Source organism: Phalacrocorax aristotelis, chromosome 2 (assembly GCF_949628215.1).
Source record: "Phalacrocorax aristotelis chromosome 2, bGulAri2.1, whole genome shotgun sequence".
Taxonomy (NCBI): Eukaryota; Metazoa; Chordata; class Aves; order Suliformes; family Phalacrocoracidae; genus Phalacrocorax; species Phalacrocorax aristotelis.
Window position 1 is genome coordinate 131,338,710 of NC_134277.1, and position 19,640 is coordinate 131,358,349.

At 41.7% G+C, this 19,640-nt stretch overlaps 1 protein-coding gene across 3 annotated transcripts in view; it reads right to left on the reverse strand.

Annotated features, from left to right (window-relative positions):
- Positions 1 to 19,640, reverse strand: part of SLCO5A1 (solute carrier organic anion transporter family member 5A1) — an 88,936-nt gene that overhangs the window by 10,632 nt on the left and 58,664 nt on the right. For all 3 annotated transcript variants that reach the window (XM_075085206.1, XM_075085205.1, XM_075085207.1), the window contains exons 6-8: positions 19,302 to 19,500; positions 6,078 to 6,237; positions 2,192 to 2,433 (exon numbers count right to left, since the gene is read on the reverse strand). In XM_075085206.1, coding sequence (XP_074941307.1) covers positions 2,192 to 2,433; positions 6,078 to 6,237; positions 19,302 to 19,500 — 601 coding nt within the window. The remainder of the gene's footprint in view (positions 1 to 2,191; positions 2,434 to 6,077; positions 6,238 to 19,301; positions 19,501 to 19,640) is intronic.

Sequence of the window (19,640 nt, forward strand, 5' to 3'; positions counted from 1 at the left end):
CCGATGTGCTGTGCATAATAGGTGGTTTGGGACAGTGGGTGTCACTGTTCATGTGTGCGGGCCATCCTTTTTTTACTGAACATTATAAAATCCTGATGGAGATGTCCCTTATGCACCTCATTACTGTGAGGCTCACTGCAATATTAACGTTCATTGATTGCAGTTTACCTTTGCATAATTGCAGTTCAATGACAATGTATTATCATTGTTGTTGTTGTTACTGTACAGGTGGAAAACCTGGAGACAGAAGGAATAAGGTCAGAAGTCTCTGAATTATAACATCACTGTGCATACAGCAGTTGAGGTAAAGCTGCATGAGCAACTGGAATTCTGATGTGCCCACTCACAGCGCTTGGCTTCAGAGTCCTAACAGTGATACTTGTGCCCGTTTTGTAGATTTTTTGAAAAGCAAACTGGAGACAAATTCCACCACATGACACGGCACAGCCCTCCACGTGTCAGCAGCAGGCTCCTGCATAAACCTCAGCCACTCGAGCTGAGAAAATGACAGCAAGAGAGTGCTCCCCATTGCTGGGGATGTGACACAGATGCCTGCCAGAGGGTTTCAGAGCTGTGCTCACCGCTGTGCCTAAGGAGAGCAAAGCCTAGTCCCGATCAGCCTCATGTTTCTAAGGCTCCATGACCTACTCAAAGATTTGCCGTTATTATTTTTATAGGGGGCTAATTGTGAGCAGCAGCAGAACATCAGTAGTCTGAGACTATCAGAGTGAAGATATAAAGGCAACACTGCCAGGAGAAAATCCTACTTGGTGGGGAGGCCCATTCTCACAGAAAGAAAAGGCACAAGAGTGTTTTTAAAAAGCTGAATTTGGAGGAGATTTTACACAAAACCAGGTCAAAAGGTGTCTCTATGTCAGCAATTAATGCCGCTCAAGGGAAACAGATTTAGACAGCTAAATAGCTCATGCTGAGGACCTGACATTTACACCACAAGCATTTCAGATTTTGTAGGAATTTACTTCAGATGAGCTTTAACCTGGTCCCAAGGACTGACTGCCCATTTGCATCTGGATCATTTTGGGTGTGCTTCTGAAGAGCGTCTCAAACACTGGAACAGGCTTCCTAGAGAGGTGGTCAATGCCCCATGCCTGTCAGTGTTTGGATAATGCCCTTAGAAACAGGTTTTAATTTTTGGTCAGCCCTGAAGTGGTCAGGCTGTTGGACTAGGTGATCGTCGTAGGTACCTTCCAACTGAACTATTCTATTCTATTCTATTCTATTCTGTTCTCTTCCAGCTCATCTCCATCTGAAAGGAACTTACTTCTTAAACTCTGAGAGCTCTTCAGCTTCAGATTCCAAACCAAATCAATACCTTTAAACCCTTCTCTTTGTCCTTCTGTTACCAGGAGAACCAATACCTATGGGTGTGCTTTGTAAATCCTAGTAAATAATTATTTCATTTTCCTCTAATTCTTCCCCCTCCTCTTTTAACAACAGCAACATGTATTATACAAATACAAATTAATTTTAGCAGTAGACCATATTTTGTTTTTCAGCTCACTTTTCTTCAAAAATTAGACTGAAGTTCACTTACAAAAGCTGTTTTCTAAATGGACAAAGATGTTGCAGGGAGTGATAATGTTTATGAGACCAGATGGCAGAGATGGGAAAAGCCAATCCAAAAACCTGAACACATTTTTTTCAAATGGACAAATAAATGACACTACCTTTCCCTACAAACACTTTGTTGTTCTCTACCCTTAAATGACCACAGTGACAACAACACTACTACAGTAGAAGTTCAAAATTCTTGTGAAGAAAAAAAGGGAAGATTCAAAACCGGGCATGTGGCAGGAATGAACAGTTTTAAGAAAGAGAAAAGGATGATTTTAAATACTTTTATTTTTCATTTGCATTTGAAAATCCAAACCACTGTTCTAAGTCTGAAAATTTCTTCAAAAGTAATCATTTTCTTACATGATGCTTTTACTTTTTCTGTCTTTATAGTCCCTGGAAATCACTGGGCACTTTACGTTTCCTCAAGTGGATTATCACATTACATATTCTAAATACAAGCAAGTTGACCTTATCCCTGTCAGCCCTATTCTAACTTTTCAAGGACACATAAGCTTGAAGGAGTTCGGCTGCATTGTTCCAGCCTCTTCTGACACAGGCACTGGTGATAGCGGGCAGAGCATAAATGCTTAAAGAACCATAACTGAGTTCTCACCTGAGAGTGACTATGATTGCTGACGGCTGGGCACACGCTGTTATAAGGGTGACAATGAAGAGAAATATCAGGAATGGGATAAGCGTGTTGCAGGTTCGATCACACTTCCCAGAAACAGCATAGCCATTCTCATTCAGGTAGGTTTTGACAATAACCAGACGGAGCTGACTGCGCTGCCCCACCGTCGGCGGAGTGATCACCTGGCGACTCTGGACACAGGCACATTCTGTGTAATTTCTTACCTGGGGAGTGTAAAAAAGAACATTTCCACATGAAAAACCCATGTGAGAAAGACATTGTGCAGAAATGTCATACAACAGTCCCATGGTACTTCTCAATCTCTAGCATCATTACCCCAAGCACAAGCAAGGTTACCACTCCGAGTATTTTTAAAGTTGGCCAGGACTTCCCATGATGAGACTGCCTTTCTTATTTGCGACTTCCACTGTTTAGGCTGAGTTTAGAAAAAATTCTGGAATATTTTTTGAAAAATCTGATTAAACAATTCAATTACTTCTGACAGGGAAGCTGGAGGAAAAGATTGTTTCTACTGGGTTACAAAAACTGTGAGGAAACACTCTTTAGGCAGCACTGACAATACCACATTCTGGAATTTGGCAGGCTGTCAGCATCCATCTTCAGCAGGTGTCTTCTGCAATCTCAGTGAAAGTCTCCCCAGATAGGACTAAAGAGCAACAAGCAGCACTTCATGCTTGGAGCCCAGGACCTTCCAGTTGGCTGTGGATGTGGATGTAGATGTGGACATGGACGTGGACGTGGACATGGACGTGGATGTGGATGTGGATGGGGTGCGTACAGGAGCAAAATCAGAGAATGAGAAAGCAGAAAATTAAACAGTGAGACTGAAGGACATGAGGAATTCATGGATGGACAAAGAGGCTGAAATTAGGATGAATAGACTGAATAATGAAGTGGCATATCATAGGCAAAGGGACTGTGATTTGAGCAAGGTGAAGAAGAGCTAGATCAGAGACAGCCTCCCATCACATTGACTCTACTACTGTTTTCAACTGCTCTAACAGTGAAGGGTTGTGCGGCACATCAGAATATTCCAGCATTAGAGGGGAAAGGGCTCATCTGACGTTACAGGAAGGAGTTTTGGCGTTTGATATTTACATTCATAAAACCTAGGATCACACATGCACAGAAGCTACATTACAAGACCATCTTAAGGTTGCAACTTTAAGCACTTGAACGTCAGGAAATACCCACATTAGGGTTATTTGTCAACTTCAATGTATATCTCTGTATGTGTTCATGTTATGATATAGCCTCACTTTTTTTTTTTTTCCATGGGATTTAGCAGAACATCCTAATAATGTATCCATTTATCCAGTAGTTTACCTCCCATTTTCAAAATGTGGCTCCAGGTATTTTTTTCCTCACACTAAACATATTCCACTACAAAGACAGAATGACTCATATTTCATATGGATTTTTCTATCACACTCATCATTATAGCTTAACTCTTTCAAAAAGGAGCAATTTATCTTCAAAACAGTTATGAGATGAGCTACTGATGCTGTTACCTCTATTTTGTAGCTAAGTAACAGAAACAGATCAAAAGTTTCACAAATGTGGGTGGCAAATTTGAGATAGCTGGGATCCTTTTTTTTCAGAACATTTTCCATTATATACAACTTAATATATTCTAAATGAAAATTTTTGTGCCTTCAGATACAGATTTAGGCACTCCATGCTTCTACAAACAGCACTTCTGGTTATTGCTCATGCCCATCATCCAGAATATGAATAATACAAAATTAATGAACAACTGGGAGAGGTTTCGTTTAAGTGACTTGCCCAAGACCACTTAGGAATGGAGGCAATGACAGAATCCAGTTTGTAAGGCAGCACTACACTGTCCTGTCTAATATCACATGAGCGTTTGCTTTCTTCCTACAGTGCCTCACCTTAATCTCTTAACTGCTTCCAGACTGGCATCCTAGAGAAAGTAGTCCCTCTCTACTACACAATCCTGATTCATCACCAAATACACCAAGTCTGTGCATTAAAAGACACAAATATGACACAACAGAAATGCTACAGTATAGGAATATATATCTAAAATAGGTATGAACTGTACACAGGCATCCTTTTCTCCTACTTCCAAGTCTTAAGTGGTTAATTTTGAAAAAAAAATGTTATAAACTTATATCCAAATGTTATAAGTTAACAACATTTTGTGTGTTATACAGTGACACAATCTTACACTTGTTTTTAGAAGTGCCCTACATAAAGCATTATTTAATTAAGAAATGTGTTTTCCTACCTATGTCAGCCCTATTCTATTCACCATTAGCTACTGAGTTAAAACTTCAGGCCATGGATCATCTTTTCTTAAATTGTCAAAATCTGTAGTAAAGAGTACATACTTCAAAGTACCTCCCAACCAACTGAATTGCTAGTGCCAGTTTGATATCAGGTGAAATGTAGCAAAGATCAAACCTATGTCTCAATCCACCAAAGCACAAGTAAGATTTATACAGACACTGAAAGTTAACCACAGGGTCACATCACAGGCTTTTTGCAATGGGCCAAATCAATTTTCTATTAAAAACCAGCAAGATACTCTAAAAAAAATCCTATAAAGGAAATGAAACTGTTCTAAGTGGAATCTATGTATACACCTGCTTTTTCAGACCATTATCCAGTCAAACCTGAGAAAGCACAGTGCTGGACCTAACATCCTCCTGCTTCACAGACTGTCTCAGGACTGCAAATCAGAAGACTGATACATAATAAATCAACTTTCTGGAAAGCACACTCAAGTCCTGAGAAAATCAACGTTTACATTGCTTCCCATCTTTCTTAATTATCCTTTTTTAAAGGAAAGCTATGCAACAGAAGAATTTAAGAGTTTGGTTTTTGTACGAAACGAGCACAACCATAATGTTCTGTTGATATTTAGGTCAGATTCTACTTTTCAACTGTTTTCTTGTGCCCCATACTAGAAACTGCCAAATTTCTATGGTGTGATTTAACCAGCAGGATGCCTTTCCCCAGTCCAGCATAACTGGAAGACTGGGCTGTAACAGGCAATGTATTTCCAAGAAAGAAAGTGGATTATTAACATCCTTTAAGTTCTGGTTAGTTGAGTTCAATGACAATCACTTCATTTAGCCTGAAAGAGGTTTAGAGAAAGGCTATGACAATGGCCAAACTATTTTACAAGAGCAGAATAAACAGGCGGTCTTTATTTAGCCGTGCAAACAAAAGACCTATCAATACACTGGTGCAGGTGCAACAGCTACTCACATAAAATGATGAGGCTGATACAAACACCAATGATTTTAAACAGGCCATGACTAAATTTAAACGGGGTTTAAAACACTTCCAACTACCTGAAGAGTTAAGTTCTGTCTTCCATTCAGAGAGGGAGCTAAAAAAAACCCCAAAACTGCTCTTAAGAGTAATACTGATGAGCTTGTGGAAAGACAGTATGACATGGTTGCCTATGTTAGCAGAAAGCTGAATTAGATGACACTGATGCAAGGTTCCCTCTCCGAGCCCTGCAGGAGCAGCAGGCAGGCAGGCTACTGCCGTCAGGGACTTCAGAGTCTGTACTGGAAACACGAGCCCTCCCCACCCCATGGCACTTAGCCCTCACTCGGTTGGAGGATTTACTTGGTACAAATGAGCCTGTGCCTCAAATTTGTACATAACTGAAAGGAAGGGGAGTGGGAGTGTGCATCACCAGCCTTTCAAAACATGCAAAGACTCATGCACAAGTCAGCAGCAGAGCAACTTCTCCAGAGCTTAAGAGGTGGGATGCTTGCACTGGAAACAGAGCAGTGTGATCTGCATCAGTCCCGAGGGGCTATCACAGGTTGTAAGCGGGTGGGTGGGTGGGTGAAGCACTTACCCCTGTGCTATGGTTTCCACCGTTGATGCAGCCAGCTAGACAAGGATTAAAATATGTTATTCCATCTGATCCACAGACAGGCTCATACTCATGAATCTTACATCCACAGTTAACATTACAGCTTCCAGTCAGATTCCTGTGGGCCATGGCAAGAGTGGGACTAAAGAAAAGAAAAAGAACATGCTAGTAGAGCAAGCACAGATATCCCACTGTTCAGTGGGAGAAAACATCCTACTCATTAATTCTGGAACTGAGAGTAGATTATCAGAGAAAGACTGCATTAACTCTAGGTTAGGTACATGATTTAAACAATACGGAATAACGTTCAAGGCATCCCTGCCATCAACTAAAAACACAATACAAAAATAATACCAAAGTTTAAAATTTGTATCTTATTTGTCCATGTAATAGTTGTATTTTTCCCATTTTTTTCCCTTTAGGAGTTAAGACACCACTATTATATATGTTTATCCTAAGCTACAGCAATTTGTTGTTGATTACTAGTGAAAGGCTCAGTGAAGAGATGTAAGCATGAACTAACAGGCATCTCTTCCCACATACCAACAACTGTTCAGAAAACTTAGTGCTTGTATTATTTATATGTATATGTGAAATCTACAGGAATCTCTCTAGGTATGGAGGAGTGCTGTGTTTTCACCAAATGTCTGTAAAAGAACCAACCACTACTCTGGTTCCCTGGACCATTCCCCAAAATCTTGCCAAGGTGAGCTTTCTAGGCCCTCCCCAGAAGTATTTGGTGGTATGCTCAGAAGGAACTAAAGGGAATTTCAGAGCTGAAGGACACCAAAAAGCACGCTCTTCGCTATCTACCACTGCTGCTCCAAACTGGTGGTTGAACAGATCTCGACTGCTACAGCAGGGAATTGCATCACCTCTTCACTGGCAAGCGCCATGCCAGCCTGGGCACATCCTCACCATGGGATGAATGTGCAAAAGGACCCCAACCAAGGCAGCACCTCACGGCACTCATCTGAGCTCAGTGGCTCATGTAACAGGGCCCAATGAAGTACTGCACTGAGGCAGCTACATGTGTCTCCTGATGTGCCCTCACCTCCAGCTAACACCTCTATGTGGCACATCTAGGCCCTGCCTGGAGAGAGCAGGTGATTTGGAAACAGTTTTGGTCTCCCCAGATGGCACTGCCCTGGGCGCTGGGGGTCCCAAAGCAAGACAACCTCCAAAGACAGAACCAATACCTGATATTCTGAGCTGCCAAGGGCAGCCAGTGAGAACCACTGAGTGCCAGCGTGCAACTTGTGGCTGGAATCAAGATTTTATAATTGTACCAGTTGTACCATTGCAGCTCAATCCAGAAGTGACAAAGGCCTCAGTAAAAGCAGAGTCCATACCTATAAGATCACAGACCCTTCATCAGAAGATGATGGGGAACTCCCCCCCACCCTCTCCCCCCGATCAAATGGTGCTTTCGTCTATCAGTAGAAAGAAATGAACTCTGGTTACAATTGACTGCCAGCTGTCACCACCACAGGTTTTCACAGAATCATAGAATGTCCTGAGTTGGAAGGGACCCACAAGGGTCATGAAGCCCAACTCCTGACCCTGCACAGGACAACCCCAGTCAACTCAGGTTGACTAAGTCACACAGTCACCAAACTAACCAGCTCCTGCCTTACCTACCATATCACTTCAGCCCTACCCTAAACAACTCTCAGATTACTTAAAAATGCCCAGCTTTGGGCACAAACCTTGGAGGAGACAACCCAGCTACTCCCTGCACTGAAAGAAAGCCCAAGGTGACACTGGACTTTTAACATTCCTGGGTAGAGTAAGGGCTTGGAGTACAAAGCAAAGGAGGAAAATTGTTAGCAGGCACAAAGGTAACCCTATAATAGAGAAAGAGAATAGATAATAAAGAGAGAGAGTTAAAATGAAAGGGTTAAAGAAACAGAAAATGCATACTAGTTTGCTACCAAATTAGAAACAGATTGGCATAACCAGACCCATTGTATACAGAGGTAATATCAGAGGACGTAAGGTGTCAATCTCTACTACCTAGAAGCTCCTCATTAATGAGGAAGTAGTTCATGATCATATCATATTTTTCTGACAAAGAACAGGTCTGAAAAGACATTTACTTTTAATGCGCATATTTTCTTGCAAACCTCAGACTAGTTTATAAAGAGCTACTATACTACCTTTGGTCCTTTCTGTTACTGGGATTGCTCAGATGAGTTTTGAGCATTGCTTTTTTCTCTTGTCTGGCTAAAGACTAATTGAAAACTTATTTTTGTATGTGTACATTTTCTATGAAAACCTTTAGAAACACATCAAAACGGCTGTTGAGACCATTGTTGTCTCTTCACCAGTGTCCTGTCTCTAACAGTAGCCCTAAGAAGATGACTAGGGAAGAGCAAGAACAGGGCGAGTAACTTCCCCCAGAAAAGTATTCTCCCAGCCTCTAATGAGTCTCAGCCCAAAATATTTTCTAAGTCTGATGTGGTTTTTTAGTTATAAAACCCCAATTTTTTTCCCTGTATTTGACCTATTGAGATTAATTTTTTTACATCTGCAATATCCAACAGCAAATATTTTTCAACAGTCCACAGACTGTTACAGGAGCTGTTGTTTGTTTTCAATCTGGCTTTTCCTAGCTTTACCTGACAGCCACCACTTCTACTACTTTGTAAATTCTAAACACATGAAAACTCCTGAAAAAATAAACTTAAGGGGTTCCTATGGCCAACATGAAAGTATTTGCAAGCTCTAGTGAAATCTTGTACTTGCAATTAAATAAACCACATCTAATATTGACTAATCTAATCTAATCTAATCTAATCACATCTAGTACTACCTGAAGGCATTATGATGGAAGGTACCTGAAGGTATAGGCATGAAGTATTACCTTTTATCCATGCTATTAGTGAACATGCTAGCTCAGGTACCAAAAAGAAAATAACTCTTCCACTTAGACATATATGCAGACACACCTTGAAATGTATTTTCTGCTGTCATTATGCAGCCAAATTGTAAAAAGCATAAACTTTAAAATGGCCCATGGTACATTTATACTTATTTTTACTGCACTTGCCATGCTCTCTGTCTTGTTTCAGGTTGCTAAATTAATTTAGTAAGTGGAAAAGCAAGAGTCTGCAGTGTGGTTTATTGTTGGTTCAATTTTCTGCATCTCATTTGGAATTTCATCTGGGTTTAAAATACTGCCAGCAACATGAATGCATTAAACCAATGGAAAAGTTACCTGAATGACCTTATTCATATCAATCCATTTCCAAGTGACACAGTTGGCTGAGGCTAGGGACCCTAGCTCTGATTTCCTAAATACCTTTCTATCTAAGAAATCACAGTTCCTGAATTCTGCACCCATGCTCCCTCTTCACTTCATAAGGCAATGCCAAGCCACTGAAAACTGAAAAGCAGCTGATATCAATGTTTTAACCTGAGGGTTCCTCCTGTTACTTAGGAGAAATCCCATTTTATTATGTTTTCAGGAACTGCAATCTATAGTTTCCTGTGATGCTTAAACAGATTTCTTTTTCTGGGGTTTACTCTTAAATGTAAGTCTTACTTTCTGTCATAGCTACACTCCAGGCTTGTGAATGCTATTTTGTGTCTCCAAGTACCGAAATGTTAGGCACTGCAATATTCAGCATTACAGTACAGAAGTTTTTCTGAAGATCGAGGGCCAGTTTCAAACCATGCACTTTATGGGTTGTAATTTGCAATACCTAATCCTGAAAGTATTCAGTCCTTCCAGGTGCCAAAGTCAGAAAGGCAGAATCTGTAAGGAGTCAGGACGGCTGCCACTTCTAAGATCTCCAAAAATTCCGAACATGGAAGCAAGGGCCTGACCTCACTCCTGTGACTTTTTGGCTGGCACCCTGGCCGGGGAAGGTGAGATGGGAGCTGAGAGTGATGGCAAGGACAGATCAGAATTGGGTCCAGACAAAATGATCACACTGATCAGTTCAGTGATCACACAGCAAGTCCAAAAGAAGGAAGGGGCAGGCCCTCACCTCCATCTTTCTTCAAAACAGCTCTTATCAGTGACAGAGCTAACCCTGGACTCAGCCAGCTGAACTCCTTAACTCAGGTGACCAAGCTCCTAGAAGTGGGGGGACACATTCTGTGCCCTGACACTGTATAGGAATATCAGTGCCCACTGCAGACAGCTCAGTGAGTTCCTACACACAGCAAAAAGCTGCCCCTTTGTGCTGATAGCCTTCTCCAGAAACACTGTACTTCATGGATTTATAACAGATCTCTTCTGAAGCAGAGGAAGAAGCTGCTTCTTCATCGCTCTCCAGTTGCTCGTGTTGGGAACACTGGGGTTCCAGGTCCTCATCAACCTGAAGGTGTTCAAATTTACATCTCGATGTTCTTATCAGCAAGCTCCAGAATGGCATCTCTTTCCATCCCTCCTGCTGAAGCTGAACGTGATCCCAATCCTGTCCAGGTCTCCTCATCAATAACTCTCTACTGATGTATCTACAAGCAAAACCTGGAGCAGGGACCATGACTGAAGCCATTTCTTCCAAGGGAAATCTCCTTCGAGAGGGTTTTAAAGTTAGGTTCCTCTCCTGCATACTCTTTTTTCTTCTTCTGCATCTCTATACATTGCTCATTTTTCCTCCTTTCTCTTCCCTTATATCCACTATCCATTTGTGCAGTGGTTATGGTGCTCTTGGGGACATCAGGAGTTCAGAGTCAGATTCTCTCTGGCTAAATACCTGGGTAGAGGCTACCACGCATAAGGTGAGCAACTTTTGTAGCAACTAACTCCTGGACTTCCTAGCAAACACACACTATCAGGTAGTTTTGTCTTCTCCACAATAACTGGTAAACATGGTGGCCAATGCTAATAAAGTGGGTATCAGTGGGAAACACACATATATCCCTTGTGGATTTGGACGTATTTCAAATGCTTTCTTCCCATCTTTGAGTCACAGCAGCTTTAACACCTGCACCTACGTGGCTCCCTAGCACAGGGTCTTCTAAAACCACACAAGAGTCTATGCTTGGTCACTTGGAGAACTCTGGCCAAAATACAAACAGCAGCTTATTTCACTTGAGTAGTCCTTGAAAATAGGTAACTATACTAATCTCTGAGACTGAAGAGTCCAAAATACGCTTAATCTGGGTTTTGGAAAGAATTCACATATTTCAAACTCTTCCCAAAGTCTTCCTGCAGTCAATGCACTCCTCTACCTTCTCTAAGTGGTCACAATGGCAGGGATCTAGTTTAGCTCAGAAGACAAGGCCAGGTCTGTCACCTGCATGGTTTTGGCACTCTTCATAGCTAGAGTGCGTGGTAGCAGATCAGCGAAGAAAGGTGACGCTTCGAGAATGCAGTTTTGGATACTTTTTTTTTCTCATGGGTTTTATTACAGTGGTACCAGAACCCTTTGGTGTGTCATAATTTTATTTTGAAAGGTTGCTTTGAATACTCCATGTGCCACCTTTCACCAGTGCTTCACAGAGTACAAGATACTGTGGCTCATGGCTACAGTCACTCTGTCTTTGATCCACAGAGGGGCACAGCTTCTGGATCCTCTCCCAAGAGTTTGGATCTGCTTAGCTCTGTGACATAAGGCTGTCCCTCCTTCCTCTTACTACCTGACACTTTTAAATTAGATTACTTTTTTTTTATTGACAAATGGAAGCAAAAAGGGTCCTCCATTGCATCATTTACTCAGTAGTTCACTGATTAGATATGAAAACCCAGCTTCCAAAGCATACTGAAGTAATCCATGAACAGATGAATGCTATGAAGAGGAGAGGTTGCAGGAGTGAAATTTGAGGGCCTTTTCCAGAGACTAGGATATATGTATGAAAATCCCCAGCTCCAGGAGAAGACTGTGCCCTTTGCCTTCTCACACCCGAGTGGTAAGTGGAGCTGCAGGCACCATCCTCTTTCTGCCTGTGGTCCATGCACAGTCCAGTCCAGAAGACCTAACTGTCTGACAGCACATGCCAGTTTGATCCCTGCAGAATCTGCAAAACCAGATAGAGCCAAGTACTGAGCTCTCTTGGGGCACGAGTATATGTACACGTGCTTTAAGCAAAAAATCTTGCCTTGGGAATTATGTTGGTATGGACAACCTCTCCACATCAGGCACCGCAGTGTAATATTGAATTAACTGTGCTGCCTTGTTTGCCCTGCTCTCAGTACTGCTCAATGGTGCCACAGAGAGGCCGCTGCTCTTTAAAACTAGCTCGAGTATCTTTGCTCTAAGCAGATCAGTAGATAGCCAGGGAATTTTAGCACCTCCTCAGCCAGGCAGGAGCTGAACAGGAATCTGGATTGGGTTTGTGGCTGCATCCCTGACAAACTGTACACATGCTCACAGATTGCCAGGGTTGGAGTGCCTCATGGGGGCTGCTGCTTGCTTGCCTTCACATCTGTAATGTGTGGGCTGAACCACTGTAAAGGTAAACAGCTAACATCAGACTTACTGCATCCCAGCTACTTCACAGACAACAAGGGATGTTCTTCTGCTCCCATCTTCTACACCCAAATAGATCAGTGACCTGGCTCAGGAGCTGCTCTACACACAGCAACTGTCACTCATGTTGTCTGTCACCTCACCTCCTGTCATTAGTGACACTAAGCAGTACAACTGCTGCTTAGTGGTTTCCACTTGACTTGTTTTTAATGTATTTATACACCACTATTTGCTTTTGCTGAATATGCTTGTCTTTCCAGCTAGGCACTTTTGCAGCCGATCAAATGTTACTAAATCGCTCTTAAATATTTATTGACTGTCTACTGATCACACAAATCAGGTTCACAAATTTAGCTCTTGGAGCTACTTTATGCTTTATGGTCTAGTTGGATGTTGACCAAAGCTTTTCTGAATGTTTTCTTTCTTGCGCCATAAACAAACAAGGCACAGTTTTAGAAACAAGTTGCAGCTTGAGCAGGAAATTAAATATCCAGGAATCATATTGATTCTGTCACCTTCTCAGCTATCAGCTGAAACTTGTCTTGTTATATCACGCTGGATTCCAGAAAGCAATATGCAGCAACACGTCATATAGCAACAGGCAGGCTTTTCCAGTAATCTCTCAACAGAATATTTTCTCTGATGGAAAACACCAAATCATCAAAACATTCCTCAGGAGCATACTGATTTCGGCAGCACAGTGACAGAAGCTTTTCACGCCAACAAGAGAGGCAGAGTTTTTGGAGTTTTGCAAGCTCCTCAACAGCCTGCTGAGCTGGATGTCCCAGGTGCCTGAATAGCTGGGGCAAGCAGTGGCTCACCAGCCTGCCTGGGAGACCCTCGTGCTCATGTCCTGGCTGCCAGCAGGGCTCTGCCACCATGCACACGGACAGGTCTGGGGACGGCCCAGGCTGCAGGGGAAGGCACAGCTCAGGCTCCCCTCTCCAACCTCTCCTACCCTGTGAAACGCATTCTTCTGACCTCTTATCCCTCCATCACATAAAGCCCTTCTCAGCAGCAGATGGGTTGTATCGCTCCACAGGCAGGAAAGCTTGCTCCCCAGCTCGCTTTGCTTACATAGCTAACTCGCTTCAGCTGCTTTGCTGAACATCACCGTGACACAGAGGTTAGCAAATCAGCTTAAAAATAAAGGTGAATGAAATCGGGCATGCAAGAAATGAGAAGCATGAAACTGGAAACCTAGCTGAGACCACTGTGAAAATTTAATCTCGGGCATTTTTTTGTTTTTCCCAGAAGAAGCATTAAGTTTACAGACACGCAAAGCAAATATGCTCATATTAATAACAAGCTACTGCAAGCTGTGTCTCTCCAACTTTCATCACCTTTTGCACCTCGGCAAACCACTGTAAGGTTTATTTTTTTGTTGTTTACAGCAAATGCATTGCATGCAAAGAGACCTTTTTTCCATCCTTTCAAGAACATGTGATACATAAAATCTTCTATTAACTCTGTTTCCAAAAGCTCATTATAAGACAGTTGTAAGAGGTTCATGCTTTCATCTTTATTACCTTCACTGTTCACTCATTGTTTCTTCCTCTTTCAGTGATGGGAAACTAATGTAGGATGAAGGAATTCAAATGCTGGGGACATGAAATATTTACTGACACATATCCATGTAACCCTATTTTCATCACATGTGATTTACCATGTAGCACATAACAGATTTCTGTGAACACCTCTCCCAGTAGGGGATCATTTTTCTTGAAGGCACGTATTTTTTCAGCAGTAAACTGAACTAAAGTACTCTACTAATCCTAATCTGACACTGGGAAGCTGCCTACTCTCCACAAAGGAAAACAGAGCATTGATCTCTGAATTACTGCACTACATTGTAGATTTACCTGCATCAGTCAGAAAGAGCAGGCTCTTAACTATAAGTCCTGCTCGTGAGCTGGCCTGTGGCAAGGCATCTTAGTTTCAATGCATCCACTGCTGTAGACACACAGGAGGTCTAACAGCTGCCCCGCTTGTTTCAGCAGGTGCAGATGCTGTCAACGTGAGGTGCTGCTGCACCTGAGCTGCTAAGGACACCTGTCATGCACGAGCACACTAACACAAACCACCCCCAAACAACAGCATTTCCTGAACTATTCTTTCAATTAGAAGCAATGATGCCACTTCTTTCATTAGTAAGATCCAACTGCAAGTTTGCTGAACGTATGCCAGGACAAAACCCAGAATCCCATCTGACAAATTGCATTTGTTCACTTCTCAGGAAGACTGTTCTGTGTCTCCATAATACAACTCTGGTAAAGAGGAGACCTTTATTAGATGTGACTAACGATAAAAGGGACTCTAGTTCCCAACATTCTTTTTTTCTAAATCCCATTTTCCTTTCCAACTACTACTCTATGGAAGGCTTGTGGTATAGCAGTAAAGTAGGAAAAGGGAAAGTATAAGGCAAGATTTATTGCCTGGAGTTTTCAGAGCTGTGACCTGTTATTTCAGATACCCAGGCTTGGACTGAAACTTCATTGTGCTGGCAGCCAATGCACACATATTGGAAAAAAGAGGTGGACCCTCTTCCCATGAGGTTACAATCTAAATGAAACACAGTTTAAAAAAAAAAAAGTGCCTGCCTATATTTTGGTAACATCTAAACAAAGAATTGGTATGCACATGGTTTTATTCATATTTATTTAGGTCTCAGTAGTAACCTACAGGTTGAAGGAAATGCAAAGGAAAGAGATAACCCATCCCCACACAGTTTCTATAATATTGGGCTATACAATAAAAAGGATTATCTTAGTTTGATAGCAGTATTTTTGGTTTGGTACTGAAGGACATTCTGGATGGTCAAGATCTGCAGTGTCCTTGTTGGCAAGCAGCTAGAATTGCAGCAATGATGCAATTTTTGTGTAGCTGTCAAACAAGGGACCCTCTCACTGTGTTAGCTGGATTCCTTCTTTGTTGTTATTGTTCTGATCCAATTAGTCACTGCTTTCAAGTTAAGAGATCCAACCGGCTAACTGGACTGAAAGATAGACAAGAATAACAGAAACCCAAACTGCTGGTAGAAGAGGAAGAATAGGATTTTTTTTTTATGTGGAGTGCCTCAATAACTCAATTGCCTGTTTTAACTAAACCTTAATTGCACCAAAACAACAGAAAGCAATCGGAAAGGCCTGTTTTGATTCATTACATGCCAGAAATACGAGAAATGGAACTGATCTAATACAGGAATCTGTCACTATGAGTAAGCTCCCATGGAGACTGCTTTATTTGCCTTATACCACAAAACATGGAAGAGTTGGGTCTACGAACAACCAAACCAACTCTTCTCTGTTATTCCCCCCTTATTCAGCACTGGTGAGGCCACACCTGGAGTGCCGGGTTCAGGTCTGGCTTGCCAGTACAAGAGAGACGTGGGCATACCAGAGAGAGTCCAGCAAGGGGCCACTAAGGTGATGAAGAGACTGGAGCATCTCTCCTATAGGGAAAGGCTGAGAGAGCTGGGACTGTTCAGCCTGAAGAAGAGAAGGCTCAGGGGGATCTTCTCAATGTACATAAATACCTGACGGGAGGGTGCAAAGAGGACAGAGACAGGCCTTTCCAGCGGTGCCCAGTGACAGAACCGGAGGCAATGGGCACACACTGAAACACAGCAGCTTCCCTCTGAACATCAGGAGACACTTTTTCACTGTGAGGGTGACCGAGCAGTGGCACAGGCTGCGCAGAGAGGCTGTGGAGTCTCTCTCCTTGGAGATCTTCAAAAGCTGCCTGGACAAGGAGGCAATTCACTGATTGAGGACTTCCCATTCGGATGCTGGTTACAGGGCAAGAGAAGGGGTGCCGTGTTGAGGTTTGACATAAGGCTTCTTGTACTGTGTTCAAATATCAAACATGCCTTTGGAGACAAGGCTGGGGCACAGCACAACAGGTTGTAAAATTATGAGATGTATAATACAGGTGCCCTTCACCTTCCTGATAACAGAACTGCTGATGACACACCAACAAACTGCTTGTGCCCAACATAAAACATCAGAAAAACCTTGCAAATGTATTCTAATCTGTGCATGCCTCGAGGTCGCATCCACTTCCTCACAGCTGGTACAGTTAGAAAAATACTGAGTTATGAAACATACTGAATAATGAAATATCATGGCCTACTTTGCTGAATATGGGTATGCACAGACTTCTATGTTATCTAAAACCAAGCTTATCCTTCTCTTCTGTACTGGTTTATGGCTTTCATCAAATCAAAAAACCCTACTTCTTAAATGTAAAAGAAAAGAACAGTAGAACTGAACATGCTTCAGAGAACATCAGAGAAGATTCTCCTGCAGGGTATGTCTACCCTGCCCAGTGCAGCTGAGATCTCTGGGCTGCTGCCAGTGCAGGTAGCTCAGACACCAGACCCAGCATAGCCATGTTACGGCAGAGCATCATACAAGATATTTACTCTGAACCAAGTAGCTGTACTGCTTCTCCTATCCGATCTAGCCTATTGTACTGGCTTTAATATCCATAACACTGCACTTCATTGGGACTAGAGAATGAAGTACGTGTTTTATTAAACCTCAAAATGAAAGCATACTTTTTTGCTACACAAACAATAACATTTTTTGATGTCTGAGTTAAAGAGTTGCCTACCAAGTAAATTATTTGAAGCTATCAAGTGATTGAACATGAGGATTAAGAGAAGATTTATCATGCCAGATATTCAAGAGGATCCTGCTTCTTTATTATCATTTTGATAATAAATTTGGATTTGATCTCTGGATTAAAAAAATCATATAGGGCTGGGGCTGCAAACTCCTGAACCATGCTTTATAACATGCTGATAATTCTCAATTTCTGATGATGTTACAGTGTAAGCATACTGATTTTTATACTGATTTCAAAGAGTTGATATACCTCAACGCTTTCAAGAATTTTGCTATTACCATCTCTCACCTCTTTTCTCAATAAGAACAATTAGATGAAGGTGGTAAAGAAGCAATGCTACTGCAGACTTTCAGAACAGCTGTGAATAGATGCCTATTTCAATTCATGCTATGTATTTACTGCAAGTGCTATTACTTACTGCAAAAAAAAAAAATTAGATACTCCGACAATTCCAGTGTGAAGGTTATGTGTTACATAGCAATTGTTTGCCTTCTCTTCAATTTAGAAATAGGTTTAAATTAAATAGCAGCTTTTCACCAACAGAAGACTACAACCTTCTCATTAGCCAGGCAGGGACATTCTGACTTGCCACACAGTTCAATTAATTGCTGTCAGAAATTTGTTTTAATTCCTAATAATTTTCATTTCTTCATCTATGCCCACCAGCTGTCAAAAACATCAATAGCAGGTGGGCAATCAAAGCATTCCACCTCCTTCCCACCTCTTTTCGCTCATTTTTCAGCCCACTATGCTCAGACAAGGATATATCATCATGCTACTCTCCTCTGCAGTCAGCCCCTCAGCACCAAGCTTTAACTCTAGGTGTAAAGAAAAAGGATTAAACCAGCTTTCCATCAGCTCATGACTTTCAGTTGCTGGTTTTCCTTGCTCTAGGGTTAGAGTTTGACAGCAATGTAGCTGTAAGCAAACCCAGCAACACACAATGCAAAATGTTCTCTGTGTAAATACTGCCTATTTTCTTCCTCGCTTGTTTCTCATTTTTCCTCTTTGTTTTTCATTTGGCTTGCTGTCCTGGTTTCAGCACCAGGTTAAACCATGACACTTGCTCACTGCCCCACTGTAGTTCTTTTTGTCCCCATTTGTTCATCTCTTTTCTAGCTCTTCACTTCTACACTCTCCTGAAAACATCAAAATATTAAGAATCCAGAGCTGAGCCTTAAAAGCAAGATATTCAAATCGATCTGATACCCAGCACCTGGCCATAAATAAAAGGCAGGCATTGTCTCAGATGTAAAAGCAAAGGGAAAAACATTGCTTCAGATAAGTCTGTGCTTTTCAAATGCTTACTCTGTTCTTGCGTTTAAGCTACATGAAGAAGGTAAATTTTGGAGAAAAGCTAATGCACAAAATAAGACAGAAAACAAAAGCTCGGGCTTCTGAGGAACTGCTTCCCATTGAAACACCTTCTCACAACTTTTACCACACTGTCTTCCTTCCAAATATCCCTCATTTTTTTAAAATACCCTTCCACGCATTTTTTAACGTCACAGCTTAAATCTCTCACTCCTAATACCTTCCTACATCCACACCTTCTTTTTCATGAGAGCCTTCTTCATTCTCAACATATCTTTAAGAGTTATGATCTAGTCACTGTCTTTATAATGATCCAACAGGTGCTGGAGGGCATTCATACAACTTGTCAGGGGTTCAGAAGCAGCGCACATCACTAATGTTGATAGCACATGTGCAAGTGATTCCTCTCAAATAGGGACCGTACTTAGGACACTATTATTATGATAATAAACAAACCTATCCAGAAATAATCTTTATAACCCCTTTAGTATTTTCACAATTTTCATGAGCAGAAAAGAAAAAATGTTGAAACACCAACTAAACTCTGAGCAATCTACAGAGGATGCCATTCTTGTTTTCTTGTAAAAATCACTGAAGTCCATTCTAATGTGTTTTCCCACCCCTCAAAAAGGTGAATTATTACATAAGCTTCATAATTAGTTAGATGTAAAACCGAAGGGCCACATAGTAACAGCATGTGTTTATATCACAATACTCACCACATTCTCAACTGAACATGTGTCGTCTTCAGTACATCAGCCATCAACGTTTTTTACATTTCTTTATCAGGCTTATTGGAAAAAGTTGGGTTTGCCACAGATGATTCAAAGATACTTACCCAGTCGTGTAAGGTATATTTATTCCCCCTAGATTAATGCTTTCACATCCAACAATGAAGAGAGTTGAAAAGCACAGCAGAGATACACCACTGCAGATCATAGCCAACTTCGCAGACTCTCTCGCGCCAAGTTTCAGTTTTTTTATAATGTAGCCGCCTAGGACAATACCAACACCAGCACTCGGGACAATAATCACACCTGCCAGGAAGAAATTTGAGCAACATTAAAACAGGCCCTACAGAAATAGAATAAAGCATAAATATTGGTTTCATTCCCTGACTAGATGACTGCAATCGCTGTACTAAGATCTCCATTGTCTGCTAGCAAACTGAGTCAGA